The following is a 20,947-nucleotide window of genomic DNA, read 5'->3' on the forward strand; positions in this document are numbered from 1 at the left end:
AATAATATCTATACCCTCTACCTTATGGGGTTGTTCTAAGGATCAGATGGGAAAATGTATGCAAACTGCTTTGTAAGCCTTAAGTGTCAGCTGCTATTATCTGTCTATTTGCTAAATTCTCAAAGTACACAATTTTAACATCCGTGCTCTTAAAGAACTTTCAGTGTAATAAATGAGAAAAATTTGTACATAACTATAGTAACGAGGTAGAAAATGGTAAGTACCTTCAGAGTGATACAGTCATTGAACCAGTGAAGATCCAATCATTTGGACATCGCTTCCAGCTAGGATGATCAAGGAAAGCTTCATAGAGGTCATAGCACTTAAGGTGAGATTTAAAGGATAGACAGGAGATATAAATGGAAAATACATTTGCAACAAACGGAGGAGTCAGGAGATAACAAGTTGTATCTGGGAAATAGGGAATAGTTCATTTTAGCAAGTGAGGGATATTCAGTTCAGTTCAATTCTCTAAACATTTATTAAACCTCTACTATATGCCAGGCATTGTGCTAAGCACTGTGTGGGGCAATAAATTGGGGAGAAATGAAGAATAAAGTTGGGAAAGGTAGGTTAGAATCAGATATTGGAGAACCTTGAAATTCTTGGTAAAGGAATTTGGATTTTGCTAGGTACTAAGCTATTGAAGAATTTGGGGCATAGAATTTATCATCAGAAAACAGTTAGGAATTTAGGAACTGATCACTGTCTGTGGATTAATCATTTTCTTAAGTTAATTCTTATACTTGCTTTTTGATCTATTTCTCTGTTCATCTCCACCAAAACTAAACAGAATGTCCTTGGGTAAATCTCTTTTTGTTGCTTGGCCTCAGTTTCCTCATCTATAAAATGAAGAAGATGTAATCTCTAAATCCCCACTTTTAAGATTCTGTTTTGGGGTGCACCTAGGTGGCTCAGTGGATGGAGAGCCAGCCCTAGGGAGAGGAGGTTCTGGTTCAAATATGGTCTCAGACACTTTTTAACTTTGTGACCCTACGTAAGTCACTTAACTCCAATGACTGAGCCCTTACTGTTCTTCTGCTTTGGAATCAATAATTAGTATCCATTTAAAGCCAGAAGGTTCAGGTTTTAAAAAAATTCAAAGATTCTATTTTTCTATTTGGTTTGTTGTTGTTTTGCTTTGACTACTGGTTGATATGTGTTAACAAGTTTTGCTTTGGCAAAGTTTGTGTGGAAGCTGAAACAGTTTCTAAAATAAAGCTTTTGTATGATCTGAATTTTATTTTGGCAATATTTTTCTTTTTACCATTGTCAGTAGTTGAAAGTTTTTTTCCCCTGAACTCTGATGTAGAGCTCACAGTATAAGAATATTATTTCATTCACTCCTCATAGCAGCAACTCTTTCTTTCTTCCAACTATTAAGATGATAACAGAGCATCATAGATTTAGAACTAGAAGAAATCTCAGTCATCTAGCCCAACCTGCTAATTTTATTAGAAAATTGAGGTCCATAAGAAAGAATTGACTTACCCAAGATCACACTGGTAGTAAACAACAAGTTTATAATTCAAGCCTAAACCCTATGGTTTAGGTTATTGAGCTCTTTTCTTGGCTTTATGTTCTTATTAAATCAAGTCTTATAAGTTTCCATCTGTTCTCATATGTAGAATATTCTGTTGTTAGTTTTCCTTTGTACTGATTTAATTTTTAGATTTCTTATGCAAACAATTATGCAAATGCCTGTTACCTCAGATGTGAATACCTAAATCACAGCTGACCTATATTTTTCCAGTAGAAGACATATTAAGAACTTGTTGAAGTAGACATGTGTTAGATTATTGGGTTTTGTACAGAATGTCAGTGGAGAGTTGCATTTAGTCTGAAAGGTATGGAATATTTTCAGGAACTAAGGAAAATGCTGATTATAGTGTGCTCGTCAGGAAGCTTAATAATTTAGGCTTCTGATTCAACTATTAATAATACTATGTTATGTTTACATAGTACCTTTCTTCTGACGAATTCTAAGTGTTGCAGGCTTTCTCTCTGTGAATTAGGTGGGTGGAAAGTATGTCTGTAATTTCCCCTGTGGGTAAATTGAGGCACAGAAAATAACTGACATGTATATTCACACATTTAACTGCTTAAATCAGTCTGTCAGTAGTAAATTCCTGAAAAAATCTCTTGTGCTCTCACTTTTGGAATTAAAAATAATGCTTTAAAAAATTAAATTGGGAGCATGAGGCTTATATTTAGAAACTTTTACTTTATTTTCAGGGAAATGAGATTATAGTTCTGATGTATGTTTTAGATATTATTCTTCCTTCTCCCTTTCCCCTAGTCCTCCTTTCCTTTTTTGAGAAATAACATTGGCGACTACAACCAATTGTAAGAGCTATTATCTGGCTTTTGAAAAGCTTCCTGGAACAATCATTATAAATTAGTTCAAGATCTTATTTCTTGTTGTGGTATCATAAATTTTATAAAAGTTAATCCTTTGATAAAGTAAACCACATCTATATACCTTTTTAAATTTCCTCTTTTTTAAATTGAGACTTGAGAAATAAAATTTAATCTTTTGAAAAATAGTGAGCACATTAATTCATAGCCAAGAATGAGGAACTAAACTTAGAGAAATGGGTTGGACATTTGAAGAGGAATCCAGCAGAGCATCTTTAGCCTGTTGAGCAGCTATTTTTTGTGGTTAGTTTTGTTTTTTCTTCTTCTAGTAATTTTAGGGGTGGGGACTAACTGAATTACTTGCTCATCTTATATGATTTTAAATCTTGGTACTTTATGACTTGATTCAAGGCTGTCACCAAATGTAGTAAAGACATTTTAAAACTGAAAGAAGAGAAAGATTTAAAATTCTTAAATAGTTTTTTTTTCATTTTTATAGGATATTGGGCAAGAAGGCATAAAAAACAAACCCAACTGGTAAGGGGGAGAGTACTCATAATTAAGTCCTAGGCCCCTTTCCTATAGAGTTTCTTTATTCCCTAAGAGGCCACCACAAATCTGGTGGGCTGCCAAGTCTAGTTTTAGCTATTATCAGTTCCTCCTTGGTCAGTTGTAGGGTTACTTAACACATTTTTAGACACTTTATTTCTATCTTAGAATCAATATAATGTATTGGTTCCAGTGCAGAAGTGTGGAAAGGGCTACATAATATAGGTTAAGTGACTTGCCTACTGTCACATAGCTGGGTAGCGTCTGAGGCCAGGCTGTCAATATACTGAGCCACCTAGCTGCCACCTGCTACAAGTGATTACAACAATGGAATTAAGGGAAGAAGAGGTTTATTTTTTGTTCTTTATTTTTTCCTGGATCAAGGAAAGTGAGAAAATCTGTCTATTTTAGTGGGTCAGGGAAAGATTGTTAATTCTAAGTTAAAACATTCTGAGTTAAAACAGAGGCCAGAAACACAATGGATGTAACACTCAAATCTATTTAGAGAATGAAAAACAAATTTACAGAGAGGAGTCTGGGAATCAGTTCACTGTATTATTTCTATATCTGTTGAATATTGCTTTATACTGAATCAATTATTACTGACTATCTCAAACTTAAAAAGTAAGAATTTTTTCTTGGGGAGAGGGGACTAGTAGAGAGAGAGAGAAATTCATCTTTCTTTTAAAATTCAACCATTTCTCCATCCTAATACTTTGTAAGAAAGGTTGGTGGTGTTTTTTGTTTATACTCATAACTATAGAAACTATTTCTCTAAAACGTGAGAAACGGCTTGAATGTCTCCATTTTATAACATGGGGACACTGATTGACTGCCTTTGCCCAAGATTTTGTCCTGTTTGAGACATGGCATACTATTTCAAAGTATATTAAGTGGCTAACTACTGAGGTGGATTAAATGAAGGTTAATTCCTATTTCCTCCCAAATGAATCTAAGATTATATTTATGACCCCATTTATGCCTTCTGTTCCCCTTGGTGCTTTTACCTGAAGAATGCCACCTTCCTAAATAAAAACCCCTGGCTAGCAGATGGATCCATACTCAGTGCTGACCCTCGTGGTCTCTATGACTAATAGATTGCATTGAGTATGCTGTATAGAACAGCTAATAAAATATTAACAATTTAGGAGATCGGGCATGGCTTCTCATAGGAGATGGTTTATGAATTGAGCCTGAAAACTTGGAATTCTGAGATGCTGCAGGGAAGAGAGAGAATGCATTACAAGCCTGAGGGGCAGCCTATTCAGAAGATAGGAAGGCAGGAGATGAAGTGCTGAGTTCAGAAACTTCAAGTTCAGTATGGAGGGGAGAGGTCAGAAGATATTGAAAACTCACTTTCATGTAATCATGTAATGTTTTTCATTCTTAATGGTAGTTCTCTGAAATCCTAGTATTTACTCTAAAATTGCTAGGTGATTTTTGCTGTTAACTGAATAATACAAGAAAGTTGCTTGTTTTCCCAGCAGATTCATCCTTATCTAGTAAGCCTTCTTTGCTTATTGCCTTTGAATTTAATTTGTCTTCCAATGTATTGCACATAATAGCCTCTCCCAAAATACTTTTCATAAAAAAGTTCTATATATATTGAAGTCGAGCTATAAACAAACCTAACAGAATTAAAGAATTTTAGAGTTGAAAGGAATTTTTTCAATTATCAAGCATTTCTTTTTCTCTCTTCCACCCCATCCCTAATTCAGAAACTAAAAAACCTTTTTAAGAAATATTCCAAGTGAAGTAAAACATTCCCATATTTTTCATGCCCAAAATGTATCTCACTTTGCATATTTATTTAATCCCTCACCTTTCAGCAGATAGATGGGTAGTAGTGTGAAAGTGGTATGGTTTCATGCAGAATACAAATGGATGCTGGATTAGCTATAAATTGATTAGTAATCTGGGGAGGGGGTGTAGTTTCTGATTGCTTTCCAGAATAGTTGGACCAAATAACAGCTCCACTAACAGTGCATTAAGTGACCTTTTTTCTCACAGTCCTTGAGTTATAAGGGATCTTAGTGAAATTTTGTACTTAAATGACTCCTCAATCTTTGTTACTTGCTCATGCCTTTTACTAGTAATTGAGCTGTATGTCCTATTGATGTCCTTCATGTTTGTCTTCTGGGCATGTCTTCACATACATCTTATGCCTCTTCATTTTCCTTTTTAGTTACATGCAACTTTATTTTGGGAGACCTTGATTCTGTGATTCAAAAAAGAGAGAACTTCGCTTTAGGGAGAAGCTTAGTATTTTAAAAGCACTGCATGATTTTCCAAGAGCAATCTAACCTGGTTAGATTCTTTGACTCCTGTTCTGAGCCCAGATGATTGTCTCTTTGCATTGTTGGTCCAAGATATGTATATTGATTTACCAAGACCTATGAGGTCCAAATAGAATCATCTAGACCAGTGATGGGCAAACTATTCCCCGCTGGCCAGATCCAGGCCATAGTTTGCCCATCACTGCCTTAAGCAATTCCCTAATCACTATGCCCCCACATCCAGATGTAGTGATTAGGGAATTGCTTAAGGCAGTGATGGGCAAACTATGGCCTGGATCTGGCCAGCGGGGAATAGTTTGCCCATCACTGATCTGGACAATAGATATTCTTCATCCATTAGTTTTTCTCTTAGATATTTAGGCCAAACTCTCTTGAATGAATATGGATGGCATTTAGGAAACTTCGAAGTGTTTTGGGAATTGATGTAATTATCAAAATGCCCTCCTCACGGGGCAGCTGGGTAGCTCAGTGGAGTGAGAGTCAGGCCTAGAGACAGGAGGTCCTAGGTTCAAACCCGGCCTCAGCCACTTCCCAGCTGTGTGACCCTGGGCAAGTCACTTGACCCCCATTGCCCACCCTTACCAATCTTCCACCTATGAGACAATACACCGAAGTACAAGGGTTTAAAAAAAAATGCCCTCCTCACTAGTAGTGTCTAAAGGACCTCATCATCTATAGTTAATCCTTCTTCCACTGGTAATCTGTATGAGACATCCTCAGTGATAGTGCTGAGTGATAGTCCCTTTATGTTTGGCTAAGTAAGCCGTAAAAATATAATCAGAGGATTGTTAGAATTATATCTTTTAGGCCTATTGTTTAAGCAAATATATGGAAGGCACCATGTTGAGGAGCCTTTAAGGTGACACTTTGTTTTGCCTCATCATATTCTTTTTCAGTCCACAAACAATGAACACAAAAGGATTCTATATCTTCTGTATATTTAAGTTACTTGTGTGACAGTTTTACAAAAGGATTTGTCAAAATATTCCTTAAATTATAAGTTCTCATGTTGTGGTTAAAATGTTTTTATGAAAATTGATTTCTATACTTATTGCATAAAGTGAGATACAATTAAATGCAAAGTAGTAGTATAACAGGAACCATCCATTTCCAGCAGTTCTGACAAGAGTGTGGCATGTCAAACCACTGCCTTTGCAGGGGCTGGCCTTTACAGAGACTGGGGCAAATTGCCTTTGTGTCTCTTCTGTTGTCAGTACTACTTTCTATGGTTTTTCCGCCTGCTCCTGCCTTCCAGAAGGAAGCAGCTAGGCAGTTGTGAGGAAGTTTAAGGAGTCCAATAATTCTGGGCACATGCCCAGAAAGTACTTTCTCTATTTTCCTCATTTAGTGCCTTCTAACCCTTCTGCAAACACTCAACTATCACGTCAATGTTTTCGTAGTATTATTACTTATGGTAGTCAAAAGTCTGTTAATAATAACAAAATGACATATTTAATGCCGAGGATTTGGGGTTGTTACCATAATCTTCACATTAAGTAATTAGAAATGTGTCAATTTGGGAAATAAATTTATGTAAATTATAGGAGAAAAATGGCACTAGCCAGATAGATCACAAATAATTATGAATGATGGTTAGCATAAGGCTTTTCTGAAGACTCTTTATTCTTATCTTGAGGTTTGTCCAAAGCTTGTTTTTTTGGACAGTCACTTGAAACTGAGAGGCAGGGCAGATTACCACAAAATTCTCATAGGAATAATCCTGTTGACCAGATGCTTCCTGGAATCGAAGAGACTAAGATTAACTTTCCCAGGCAAAATCCGTTTTGTTAGAGAAGTCAACTACCCAATCTAGATTGGCAGAGAGTTGTTGAGTTATTTCTTACTATAAAACTCTGTCTTGGATAGTAGCCTGATACACATACTATAAATGAGTAGTCTGCCCATATCAAGTTTTCCTTCCTCGTCTTCTCCCCACCCCTTTTCTAACTTGGGTCTTCAGCATAGCCTGCATCCTTAAATCTGGTTCACAGACATGGGTCTGCTGATTACAAAAAAATATTGGTGAGAGTGAGTGCTTCAGGGCAGATACTATAAAAATAGGGACAAAACAATTTGAAATTTGTTTTATATTGATAATGGGCACATTTTTATATAGAATAAGAAACAAATGAACTCAGTGTAAACCTGCCAAAATAATTTTAAGGTTACTAAACACTAATGTTTATTTCTATCTTCTCTTATTTGAGTAAATTGCTTATCTATGAGTGGGAAATTAGGAAGTAATATGTGTATGGAGATGGGGTTGGGGAGAGATGACTCACTATCATCAACAATCAACGAATGGCAGAACTTTAGATCCAGAACGTGTTAGAGATTATCTAGTCCAATGACATCAACTGAAAACTTGTAATATTTAAGGGGCCCTTCCAGATGCAGCAGGAGAATACAGAAAACTACCAAAGAAGATAATGCCCGTGCCCCTTAGGAGCAACAAGGTACAAAGACCATTAGTTTTGGAGTTAGAAGACCTGAGTTTTTGAATCCTGGCTCTTCTGTTTGTATTGCCTTGGATACTGCCACTTCTTTGGCTCTGAGTTTTGTCACCTATAAAGTGAAGGGATTGGGCTAAATGATCTCAGTATCATATGCACACACACACACACACATATATATAAATACACATACACATGTGCATGTGTGTATACGTGCACAGACACACACACACACACACACACATATATAATAAGCAACAGAGTTAGAGGATTTGAATTCAGGTCTTCTGCCTCTAAATTGAGTGTACTCTTCATCCCATTTACTTTTATCCCCCCCCCCCCCATTTCTTTCTAACTCTTTTTGGGTTTTTTTTCCCCCTTAACATTGAATCCTCAGATCTGCCAATGTCAACCAAAGATATTGTTTTACTCCTGGCATTCAAAGCTCAAGAAGTTATTGACCCATAGCCTAGGCAACTTTTTCTCATCTTAAGCCTCTCTGCACCTTGAACGTAAAACCTCGGAGCACTTAGGTAGCTGTAATGCCAATAATATCCGCTATGTGGTGCTCCCCTGCTGCAGATAAGTTCTGAACTAAAACCAAATCTACTTGAAATTTGCTGTTTGATGAGCTCTGAAGCAATACATTTACGTGTAGAAAGGTGAAAATGCAAAAATTAGAAAGAAATTAGTCAATGATTAATATAATTAAATTGATTAATTTCATTTATTAAATAAATCAGTTAAATTAATCAATGATGAAATATTCCCCACAGGGTTTCTTTAAAGATTAAGCTCTTCCGGGGCATTTAAAATATGGCTCAACTTAAAATGACAGTTGTTTAGGAAGAGTCTAAAATACTTTAGTCTTTTGTTTGGCTCTCTATGTGTATGTGCATGTGTATACATATCTATAGTACAGATATAGTGAAGTGATAGGGCTTCTTATGTTACTTTTAGTAAAACAGAAGGAATTCCATTTGGGGAATAGAATCCTAACAACTTAGAATTCAATTGTTTAGATCATTTGCCTTGATGCCAAATTCAGCACTAAACCAATACTATTTAAATATGCTCTACATGTGTGTGGGGGGTGGGGAGGGTCCCTAAAAAAAGATTACGCTTTTAGAAACTTGTTGAAACAACTTCCAACTCAGTTCCCACACAACAATGTAATAAATATTGTGGGATTCTTTAACCATGTTGATATTTATAACTATTTAAATCATCCTTAAAATATGATTATTGATAAGATAAATGGACTCATTTTTTGATCCAAATTTCTCAAAATAGGGAAGGTATCATTGCTATTTCTGCTCATAATTATTTCTAACCAGTTCAGATGAGTTTATTGTTTTTATAACAGCTACAGGTATTAAATACTCAAAGTTGTTACTAACAGTAGAAAAATTGTGTTTTGTCTACTAGCTAAAACATAAGATTTTCAAAAGCAAATGTTTGTTCAATGTGCCACGTGATTTCAAATATGTCATATTTGTCCATGACAAGTAGCTTTCTTGACTTCATATTTAGAAATATCTGAGCCTTTAAGATAAAACAAAATTACTTCTGTAGACTAGTTGTAGAATCACAGAATTTGAGACCTGGAAGGAATTTCAGAAACCATTTAGTCCAACTTATATATGGTAGGGAAAAATACCTTCTATGATAAATCTGACAAGCAGTTAACCAGTTTCTGCTTGAAGACTTTACAGAGGGAGAAGCATTCCGTCACAATTGAAGCTTATCTATACCATTCCACTTTTTGGACAGCTCAGGTTTTTTGGAAGTTTTTCTTGACATCAAGCTTAAATTTGACCTTGCAACTTCTGAAACTCTGCAACTTTACATTTATTCTTATTGAATTTCATCTTATTAAATTCAGCCCAATTCTCTGCCTTTCAGGATTCTTTTGAATCCCAACTCTGACATCCTGTGTGTTAGCTATCCCTCCCAGCTTTGTGTCATCTACAAATTTGATGAACATACCATTGATGCCTTTATCCAAGTCATTATAGCACAAAACCAACTGTAGATCCTGGGATATTCCACTGGCGATTTCTTGCCATTCTGATATTGAAGCATAAACATTTTGAGTCTAGTCATCTAACCAGTTCTGAATTTATCTGATTGTATTATTGTCTAACTCATATTTCTCCATCTTATATCAAGAAACCTTGTTTACGGGAACAGCTAGGTGGCTAGGTGGATTGAGAAACAAGCCCAGAGATGGAAGGTCCTGGGTTCAAATTTGGCCTCAGACATTTCTTAGCTGTGACCCTGGGCAAATCATTGAACCCCCATTGCCCAGTCCTCACTGCTCTTTTGCCTTGGAACCAATACATAGTATTCATTCTAAAATGAAAGGTAAGGGTTGAAAGAAAGAAAGAAAGAAAGAAAGAAAGAAAGAAAGAAAGAAAGAAAGAAAGAAAGAAAGAAAGAAAGAAAGAAAGAAAGAAAAAAAGAAAGAAGAATGAAAGAAAAGAAACCTTGTTAAAATCTAAGTAAACTATTTCCACCGAATTTTCCTCATTACTAATTTAGAATTCTGATGGGAAAAGGAAATGATGTTAGTATTTCCTGACTATTGACTACTTTTACTGTTTCTTTATAATCATTGCTGCCCTTTGTAGATGTTCACTGAGTATTTAATGAACCTTTCTAGAATTTGTCCCAGGAATCAAAGTTAAGCTCTTAGTCTAAAGGTTATAGACTTTCTACCCTTTTTACTTTTTGAAAATTAGGACAACATTTTCCCTTCTCCAAAATGTGATACCTTTTCTATAACTGATCATGCAATCATGTCTGACAGCTCTTTCAGGATCTGAGAACATAGTTCACATGAATTAGGTAACTTAAATAAATCCATGGCAGGTGCTTTCTTATTCTTTCCTTACATTGGGCATCAACACTCTATTAGTTAAGTGATTAGTAAATAGGTATTTACTTTCTTCTATTTCATTTTTAGGGTGGCTAACTTTTTAAAATTGGGAAGCATTCTTTTGTAAATGTATTAATTATAGCTTTAAGACTTTCACAAATTCAATAACCTTATCTTTTTGGACAAGTGCATGATTTTGTCTTTTTGAGGGCATTTATTTTATTTATATTTTAATTTATATTGGTTTATTTAGAGGATTCAGTTTTTAAAAAAATCCAACAAGTATACAACTTTCAGAAGGGGAAATTTTTTTTATTACAAAATGAATTTGCTGCACTTTTATTATCACTAAGATGTTTAGCATTTCTTCTTTTATCTCCCTTACCCTTCAGCATATTTCTGGGTCCAAATGAATTTTAATGCTCTTTGGAGACAGGAGTGGAGAGGTCTGTGGCCTTTCTAATCTGCAGCCAGATTGAAGGCGAGGGGAGTGCTGTGGACGAATGGCTTTCTCAAATTTCTCCATTTGTAGAGGGAAAAGTTTCATCTCTGGCACATGTTAGGGATACTCTCCTATTTTAGGAGTTCCAAGATGGCAATTGATATAGAGCAAGTGTACCTCCACTTCAGGATTGCCATTAATTGGACTTTCTCCTTTTCCAATCATACATGTCCTCAATAACATTTTTGTGCCAATTCTTGTGAATAAGTTGTCACTGGAAACCTCTTGCAGCATACTTATACCCAGTGTGCATGTTTCTATTGCATTTTGGTCTATTTGTATTTTAATTCTTCTGAGATTGTTGTGTGCATTATTTGTAGCCACATAACATCAATGGGAAGGTCGGTTAGGTGAGATTTTTTATTTTTGCCACTGACAAAAAAACCCAGCCTTTAAATATAAAAAACTGAAAGGTTCCGAGTCGTGACTCAAAGAAAGGACCTGACAATCATGGAGGATTGTGTCCTAAGGACTTGGGCGGTATGCAGCCTAACTTCTTGCTGGCATTTACTATTATCAAAAAGGTATTGATAACAAAACTGTAAAGCACTATCCTACCCTTAAAAATTGTTTGCTAGACCTTAAGGATATCTTGGAAGTAGAGAATATCTAAAAAGTGATTTTTTTCAAGGGGAAAGAAAGAGAGAGGATTTTTCCTATCTGATCTGGAAAGGAAAAAGCAAAGTACAACATGATAAAAGCCCATAAATAGCATGGGTAAAGTTAATATAGATATAATTCACAAATTCCAACCTACTATGACAAGGAGGAACCCTTTAAAAATTTGAAATGATAGAAATTTTGGACAAATGAAAGAAAAGTGATACTTGACATTATGGAGGATAAATTGTAGAAAACTCATAATCCTGTTTTTTTCCTACCTCCACCCCTGGAAGTGGTATATGCATAAAATAGAAATGAATTTTTTAAAAGTTGGACACATTTTTATGACCAACCCATAAATATCTAAGGAGTGCATGTCTTTACAGACCCATTTAGAAACAAATTAATGGATTAACTAGATGGTGGATTTTACCTATTATGAGAATTCCTTGGAACTTGTGAAAACAAAAGAAATGACAGGTTCTATTGTAGCTGTTGAGTTGTTTCAATCACCTTATGACCCCATTTAGGATTTTCTCAGCAGAGATCTTGTAGTGGCTTGCTATTTCCTTCTCCAGCTCATTTTATAGATGAGGAAACTAAGGCAAACAAGATTAAGTGACTTTCCCAGGGTCACAGAGGTAGGAAGTATCTGAAGGCACATTTGAACTCATGAAGAGTATAGTCTTCCTGACTCCAGGCCTGGTACTCTATCTACTGTGCCACTTAGCTGCCCTCGATTATATCTAATTCCCATTAAGACCTCATTTCTCTTTCATTATAAGGGCAACATGAAAACATCAGTCTCATGGGGTTTTTTGCTTATTGGAAAGAAGGTCAAAAGTACTATTGCTGTCATTTTTTTTTTTAAACCCTTACCTTCCGTCTTGGAGTCAATAATGTGTATTGGCTCCAAGGCAGAAGAGTGGTAAGGGTAGGCAATAGGGGTCAAGTGACTTGCCCAGGGTCACACAGCTGGGAAGTGTCTGAGGCCAGATTTGAACCTAGGACCTCCCGTCTCTAGGCCTGGTACTCAATCCACTGAGCTACCCAGCTGCCCGCTATTGCTATCATTTTTAAAAAAGATTAGGCATAGAGAACCTAGTGAACATAGGACAGGATGCAAAGGACTTGGAGCAGGATACCAAAGAGATGACTGAATTCCCATTATCCTGTTTATGGATAGGAGAAGAATTTATGAATATATAAGAGATAAAAGCATTGTCTGATATAAAATGGATAATTTTGAATACATTAAATTAAAAAGGGTTTGTATAAATAAAACAAATATAGCTAAGATTAGAAAGAAAGCAGAAAATTGGGAAAAAATGTGTAGACAGTTTCTTGGGTAGAGATCTCATCTAAAATATTTAGAGAACTTTGTCAAATACATATAAATGAGTGATTCCCCAATTGATTAATGGTCAAAAGATATGAATATACAGTTTTTAGATGAAGAAATAAAAGCTATATATAACCATAGGAAAACTGCTCTTAATCATTATTGATCAGGAAAATGTAAATCAAAACTCTGAGATATCTCATACTTACAAGATTGGCTAAAATGATAAAAGGGCAAAATGACAAATGCTGGTGGGTATGTGGAAAAATGAAAACACTAATAAACAATTCCACTGTTGGTGGAACTGAACTGATCCAACCATTATAGAGAGCAATCTGGAATTATACTCTCTAGAGTTATTTTGACCCAGCAATACTACTGTTAGGTTTATTTCCTAAGGCAATCAGGGAAAAAGGAAAAGAATCTTTATGTTCTAAAATATTTATAGCAGCTTACTTTGTGTGGTCAAGAACTGGAAATTGAAGGGATGGCAATCAAGTAGGGAATGGCTAAACAAATTATGGCATATAATTGTCATGGAATACTACTGCACCACAAGAAATGACAAACAGGTTAATTTTGGAAAAACAAAAAGACCTACAAGAAATTATGAAGACTGAAATGAGCAGAACCAAGAGAACATTATATACAGCAACAGATATATTGTTTGAAGAATGGCTTGTGCTATGTCCACCTCCAGAAAACAAAACTTGATGAATAGAAATAAGCAAAACATAGCTCTCTCTCTCTCTCTCTCTCTCACACACACACACACACACACACACATACACACACACACACACACACACACACACACACACACACACATATATATATATATATAAATATAATATCTTTTTGTCAAGTGATGCCTTCTCTAATGGGAGGAGGGGAAGAAGGGAAGGAGTTACCTGAATATTTTAATGTAACAAACAAATAAGTTTGTTTTTTTTTTAAATTTGCTACTAGAATTCATATGTAGGGGGCAGGTAAGTACTCAGTGGATTGAGAGTTAGGCCTAGATATGGGTGGCCATAGGTTCAAATCTGGCCTAAGACACTTCCTTGACCCTGGGCAAGTCACTTAACCCCCACTGCCCAGTCCTTACCGCTCTTCTGCCTTGGAACCAATACTTAGTATTGATTCCAAAATGGAAGATAAAGGTTTAAAAAAAACAACTCATATATACCTTCAGTTGGATACTTTTAAAGACTATCCTATTGAAGGCTCAGAAAGTGATGAAAGAAGTTTAATCCAACTGACTTAATTGACATTAAATATATGGCCTGAAGGATAAAAGTAGTGGTATGCAGAGCCACCTGGAATTCATCCTTTTCTATTCTATCATTTCTTTGACCAATGAACTTATTAATGCTAAATTTTTTATTCCCTCCCCCATATTTGTAAAGATGCTTTGTAGAAAGCTAAGGAGGTACAGTTCTTTCATTTAAAATGTATCAGTAGGGGGCAACTGGGTAGTTCTGTGGATTGAGAGCCAGGTCTAGAGATGGGAGGTCCTAGGTTCAAATCTGACCTCAGACACTTCCCAGCTTTGTGACCCTGGGCAAGTCACTTGACCCCCATTGCCTTAAAAAAATAAAATAAAATAAAATGTATCAGTGACATGTAAAACCCAGTGGAATTGTGCATCCGCTAAGGGGGGGTTAGGGAAGTTTGGGGAGAGGGAAAGAACATGAAACATGTAACTATAGGAAAATATTCAAAATAAAAATATAATTAAAAAATATATCAGTGAAATTAGTTTGGATGTGGCTTGACCTAAGCATGATACTTCAGTAAGCTATATTAATTGTGACTGCGTGACTTTGTATATGACTTGTTCATAACGCTTTTCTTCCTCTTTTGCAGGTTTTTATCTCTGTGAACTGCTTAAGCACAGATTTCTCCTCTCAGAAGGGTGTCAAGGGGCTACCCCTTAACATTCAAATTGACACATACAGCTATAATAACCGAAGCAACAAACCTGTTCACAGGGCCTATTGCCAGATCAAAGTCTTCTGTGATAAGGTAAGTTTCCTTTTGAAACCAAGTTGCTAGTAAGTCTTTTTCGTTCGTATATTTGATTTTGCAACTATAGGAAAAGATATATGAGAACCAAGATGCATTGCATGTGGTACATGGAGTTATTGATACTTAATGTGAACATACTGAGCCCCCCCCAGACAAGTTAATACTATTTTTACCTCAATAAATCAATATTTTTTCCTACTCTGAGAACCTTTCCTTCCCCTTCCACAGGTATTTTTTACCATTAAAACAAAGGGGAGAAATTACAGTAATTTAGAAATATTTACATGTCTATGGTGTGCAAATGATTATACTGTATAATTGTACTGTAAGAGCATAAGAAGCCTAACATTTCATGGAGGAAGAGATTTTAGCTGGATCTTGAAGGATCCATGTACAAAGCATCATCAGTAGTGATTTGCCCTAATTGCCGGTCTACAGAGGAGTGTCATTTCTCATCTAGTAAGTTGGAAAATATACAGTTCCTGGCATAGTGTATATTTTAGGTTCTCAACAAGGACTTGCTGTTTGATTTTATATTAGTATCAGGCTGCTTCAAAGACAACTACTAAGATACTGATCCAGAATAGTTCAAGAGGTATGACCAGATGCTCAGTGCTCTTAAATTTACTTTCAACAAGTTTTAATGTTACAAGACATTTTGGCAAGTCTCTTTTGATGAAACTTTTATATTTGATTTTATATATATATATATATATATATATAATTTTCAAAGGGCAAAAGTTTGATCGAGTCAACCAATAAACATCTATGGAGGGCTTTCTAAATGCCAGGTACTGTGCTCAGCTGTAGGGCCATACAAAGACATAAGTGAAGAAGCCCCTGCCCATGAAGAGTTTACCTTCGAATGGATCTCTCCAAGCTGACATTGTGTCAGATCCTAATCTAGCTACCATAATGATCTTTGTTGACATAGTGCCCACTGGATACATGGTACCAAGGAAAAAGAATCTCAGATCTCATAGCTGGAAGAGCAGCTTTAGTTAGTCAGCTGTACAACAGAAGGATAAAATATTGGAAATATGGTTGTTCTTATAATGAAAACAAGAAAGACATAAGTTCATTGACTAAATTATTTTACATTCTTTCCATCCATTGTTCCAATTCCCAAAAAAGTCCCCTTTTCTATTTAACTGAAATTCCTTGTTAATCAGCCATAACTAATTCCTCCTTGTCTTGCCTAGAAAAAAGTCTAGCAATAAATATACAAGAACCTTGCTCTCATGAGATCTTCAGGATCTAGACAAGGGGACCATTTTACAACTAAAATAATTCTGTAAAAGGGCATTTGCAAAGTGGGCCTACATGCATTAAATGTTTGCTTTAGGCTACAAAACTGTTAATCTAGGGGGCAGCTGGCTGGTTCAGTGGATTGAGAGCCAGGCCTAGAGATGGGAGGTCCTGGATTCAAATCTTGCCTCAGACACTTCCCAGCTGTATGACCCTGAGCAAATCACTTAACCCCCATTGCCTAGCCCTTACCATGCTAGAGAATAAAGAGACAAAGATGACCCCTGGGTCATGAATCTGAGGGACTAGGTGGGATGGTGATGCATTTGACAATAACAGGGAAATTTGGAAGTGGGGAGAACCTGCGAGGAAAGAATTAATTCATTTTGGGGCATGTTGAGTTTAAGATGTCTACAGCACATCCATGCTAAGATGTCTAATAGGCAGTTAGAGATTTGAGGCTGGAGGTCAGCAGAGAGGTTAGGGCTAGATAAATAAATGTGACGATCATCCGCATAGATATGATCTTTGAATTCATGTGACCTTATGAGATGATCAAGTAAATTAGTGTAGAGAAAGAAGAGAAGAAGGCCCAGTAAAAGAAGATCCAGTAAAGAAACTGAGAAGAGGGGCAGCTGGGTGACTCAGTGGATAGACAGCCAGACCTAGAGATGGGAGGTTCTGGGTTCAAAAATCTAGCCTTAGACACTTCCTAGCTGTGTGACTCTGGGCTAGTCACTTAATTCCCCCATACTGCTCTTCTGCCTTGGAACCAATACTTAGTGTTGATTCTACAATGGGAAGTAAGGGGTTTAAAATAAAAAAAGAAACTGAGTGGTCAGATAGGTAAGAAGAGGAATAGGAAAGAGTAATGTCTTGAAAGCTGGAGAGAGTAGTTTCTGTTGATCAAAGGATAGAGAGGATCCCTAAAGATAAAGTGGACAATCTGACTGAAAAGTTTTTGCACAAACAAAGCCAATGAAGTTAAAACTAGAAAGGAAGCACTTACATTTGCCATAAGTTTCTCTGAGTAAGGTCTGCTAAACAAGATATAAAGACAACTGATTCAAATATGTAAGACTGATAGTCATTTCCAAGAGATAAATGTTCAAAAACATGAATAATTCTCAAAAACAATTCTGCTGGTGCTCTCCTTCCCAAAATCTCCTTTGGTTCATTTTGTCCCTACTCTGTAGTCTTCCAGGTGTCCATGTTGTTTTCCCCATTTGACCATGGACTCTCTGATAGAAAGAACAGTTTCCCTTTTGTTCAGCCCCTGGCACCATGTTCTGTACTTGGTTGGTGCTAAATATTGCTTGAATGAGAGCTTGAAATGAACAGACCAAGAATCTGACCCACAGATTATTATTATTAAGCTTGTTAGCTTCATTATTTGTGTAAGATGATTCCTAAAGGAGTGGTAGTTATAAGATTTAGAAACCATTTCTATTCATCGTGTATATCATTCTAGGGGGAGAGGGAGAATGATTCTGGAATGCAAAAAAGGTATCCTAACTACCCAGGGTAGTACGGGTTTGAGACATGATTTTGATATGATTTTATTATAGCCTTTTGTTTTCTGACCCTTTTATTAACTTTAACACACAATGAGAACTTGATAACATCCCAAATCATGAAAAGTATTACAGATATTTAATTAAGACTAAATTATTGTAGTTATGGAAGAAATCTGCAGAAACATATATATAGGAAAATGTATGGCTTGCTTCTAGTGGTGCTTTACAATCAGTGCCTCTGAAGTTTCTTATTACAAATACCAATTGAAAAGATTTAATTCTTGATTTAATTTTTTGTGTGTTCCATTTTCCCCAAAGAGTACAAAGTACTTAAAAAAACCTTTTTTTCCTCCTTTCCCATATGTTTCATGAAAACTTAGCCCTATTTCTAATAGGAGAACTTTATAGGACTTGGGGGGGGGCATGACACTTAACAGTGATAGCCCCCCACCATTTCCCTACCTTACATTATACAAAGAGAATAACATGATTCCTGAAATTATAGGGCACTCAGGGAACATAAAAGATGAAACCATTTTCTCAGAAGCTTTCATGCCCAGGTTTTTAATCTTAGGGGCACTAAGGTGAAATCCTTTAGGAAAAGAAAATATTACATTTTCCATATTATGGAAACCCTTTTCCCAATGTTACGACATACAGAATTTGAAAATATTCTCTGTGATCTTGCAGACACCTTTCTGTTTTCTTTGTGCTCTGGTTTTAGTTTCTATGTAATTCAAATCCTATAAACACCCACAAATATCATTATATATTTCTGGACACAATTAATATTAATTAGTGATTAAAGTCCTTCATTTTATTTTAGGTCTGTCCTAATTCCTTTCTTCTATGAAACTCTCCACGTGCCTCCTTGATTCTGCCTCTTTTTGAGAATTAATTCATCTCTTATTGGTACTTATCCTTCTTCTCCATGTTCATGCTGATTCAATATATATTTTGTGCCTCCTGCCTCTGTGTTCAGTGACAAAGAAGAAATAGGGTCTCTGTCATCCTACAGAGGTGTTTTGTCTTTTTCCTAGGATAAAAATGTCTGTGTGCTTTTTAATATGGACTGCTTTGTTAAAGACTGGTAAGTCAAAATGTGAGTTTTATCTTAGCAAAGAAACTACTTCTTTGAAAAAATTCCTGTTAGCTGTGTAGTAGTCTGCTTGGATGGATCATCATGATTATAAACCCATTCTTACACCAGAAGAAATGAGTATTTTAGAGAAGAGAAGAAAATTTTGATCTCCAAAAAGTAGATATTTGGCAGGAGTTCTCCCTGATGAATTTCTGTTTTCCTGGCCCTCTATAATGGAGAAAATCTTTAATGAAGTCTATTTACTTCAGAGAATTTCTTCCCTGGAGTCAAAATCAAATTGAATTAATATAAAATTCAGTTGCAACCATATAATAAGATCTTCAGGGCAGCTGGGTAGTTCAGTGGATTGAGGGTCAGGCCTAGAGACGGGGGGTCCTAGATTCAAATCTGGTCTCAGACACTTCCCAGCTGTGTGACCCTGGGCAAGTCACTTGACCCCCATTGCCCACCCTTACCACTATTCCACCAAGGAGACAATATACAGAAGTTAAGGGTTAAAAAAAAATCTTCAAAATAATTGCTTGAGCCATGCAATTTTAGATAAAGAATTGGTGTAATTACCTAAAAGTGTGTTTTTCTGAACTTTCAGTGTTTAAGTAGGTTGTACTCTTTTTCCAGTTTTTTCTACCCACTGATTTGTTTGTTCATGAATTTGATTTCTACCCCCCAAAAATAGCATCCCTTTTGCTTTAGGAGACCTTGTACCACTTCCATCTCCATTCTAATTAAGTAACCTAAAACTGAGTTCAGACATTGTTTCTCTGGCCAGTATATAATTAAGTGCAAATATGAAAATTTCCTACTATAAGGAACTGCCTTTTGTGGAGGCTATGATTGATCAAGTCCTGGCTTGATCTCCTATTGCTTGTATGACCTTGGGCAAATCGCTTGAGTTCCTTAGTTTTTAGTTTCCTAAACTCTGAAATGAAGGGTTTGAACATGATAATATCTAAGGAGTTTTCCAGTTCTAAGTCTGGTTCTATCCTAAAATCTCTGCCAGAAGGGATTCAAAGGTCATCTAGCACAACCCATATCTAAGGGAGAATCCTGTCTTAAAGCATCCTTGAAAAGAACTCCAGTGGTGGGGATCTTTTATCATAGTCATTCCATTAAGTAGGTTGTTAGACACTCATCCACTAATTTTCCACTCCCAGTGGGAGGAGACTTTGGTTTTACTTGACCAGACTCAAACTGAAAAATGACTATGCAGTTCAATAGTCATATTCTGAAAGACTTGATTTTGAGAAAGTTTTTCTAATAGTTTCTTTCTTTTTATCATACTTTTAAAAAGCCCTTATTTTTTCCCCATTTCCCAAGATGTTTGTCCCAGAACTACAAATATCAAATATAGATTTACCTTTATTTGAATATTCCCTACCCTGATCCACTCTTTAATAACATTTAATGAATTACTAATGTGGCATCTAGTGGCCAAGCAGGAAACCACAGGCTATTCGAAAACAGAAAGTTGAGAGCAACTGTTAGGTCAGTTTGATAGTTTTTATTGAAACTAATTACTTTAGGAAAACTTATCTAGACAAAAAGAAGATATCAATTAAAAATCTGCAGCTGCTTTTTAAAAAAAAGGAAACTTGGGTCCCTTTAAATTGCATGTATTTTTAAGCCTTTTCAACATATTAATTAATCAGGTGTTTTTGCCTCTTCTTTTTCATTTAAAAATAGTGGCTGTTATATGTGATGGCTTTCTGAGATGGGGCTAGGGGAGACAGGTGGAAAGGAAGAGAGACTAAGAGGAATTCCTGTGGTATAAAAAAAACCCAAAAAATATCAATATATAAAGTGATTTTAAAATAAATTCGAACAGGGTAAGCACAGTTTTCTAAAGTATTATGAAGAACATATTAACTTTATTATTTTTTAATTAAAAAAAAACCCTTACATTCTGTCTTGGAATCACTACTGTGTATTGGTTCCACGGCAGAGGAGCAGTAAGGGCTAGGCAATGGGGGTTAAGTGACTTGCCCAGGATCACACACCTAGGAAGTATCTGGGGTCACATTTGAACCTAGGACCTCCCATCTCTAGGCCTGGCTCTCAATCCAC

At 36.0% G+C, this 20,947-nt stretch overlaps 1 protein-coding gene across 1 annotated transcript in view; it reads left to right on the forward strand.

Annotated features, from left to right (window-relative positions):
* The window catches only part of GRHL1 (grainyhead like transcription factor 1), a 69,568-nt gene that overhangs the window by 31,095 nt on the left and 17,526 nt on the right, over positions 1 to 20,947 (forward strand). Inside the window, exon 9 of the mRNA XM_044660945.1 lies at positions 14,855 to 15,013. Coding sequence (XP_044516880.1) covers positions 14,855 to 15,013 — 159 coding nt within the window. The remainder of the gene's footprint in view (positions 1 to 14,854; positions 15,014 to 20,947) is intronic.

This window comes from Gracilinanus agilis, chromosome 2 (assembly GCF_016433145.1).
Source record: "Gracilinanus agilis isolate LMUSP501 chromosome 2, AgileGrace, whole genome shotgun sequence".
In the NCBI taxonomy this organism is placed as follows: Eukaryota; Metazoa; Chordata; class Mammalia; order Didelphimorphia; family Didelphidae; genus Gracilinanus; species Gracilinanus agilis.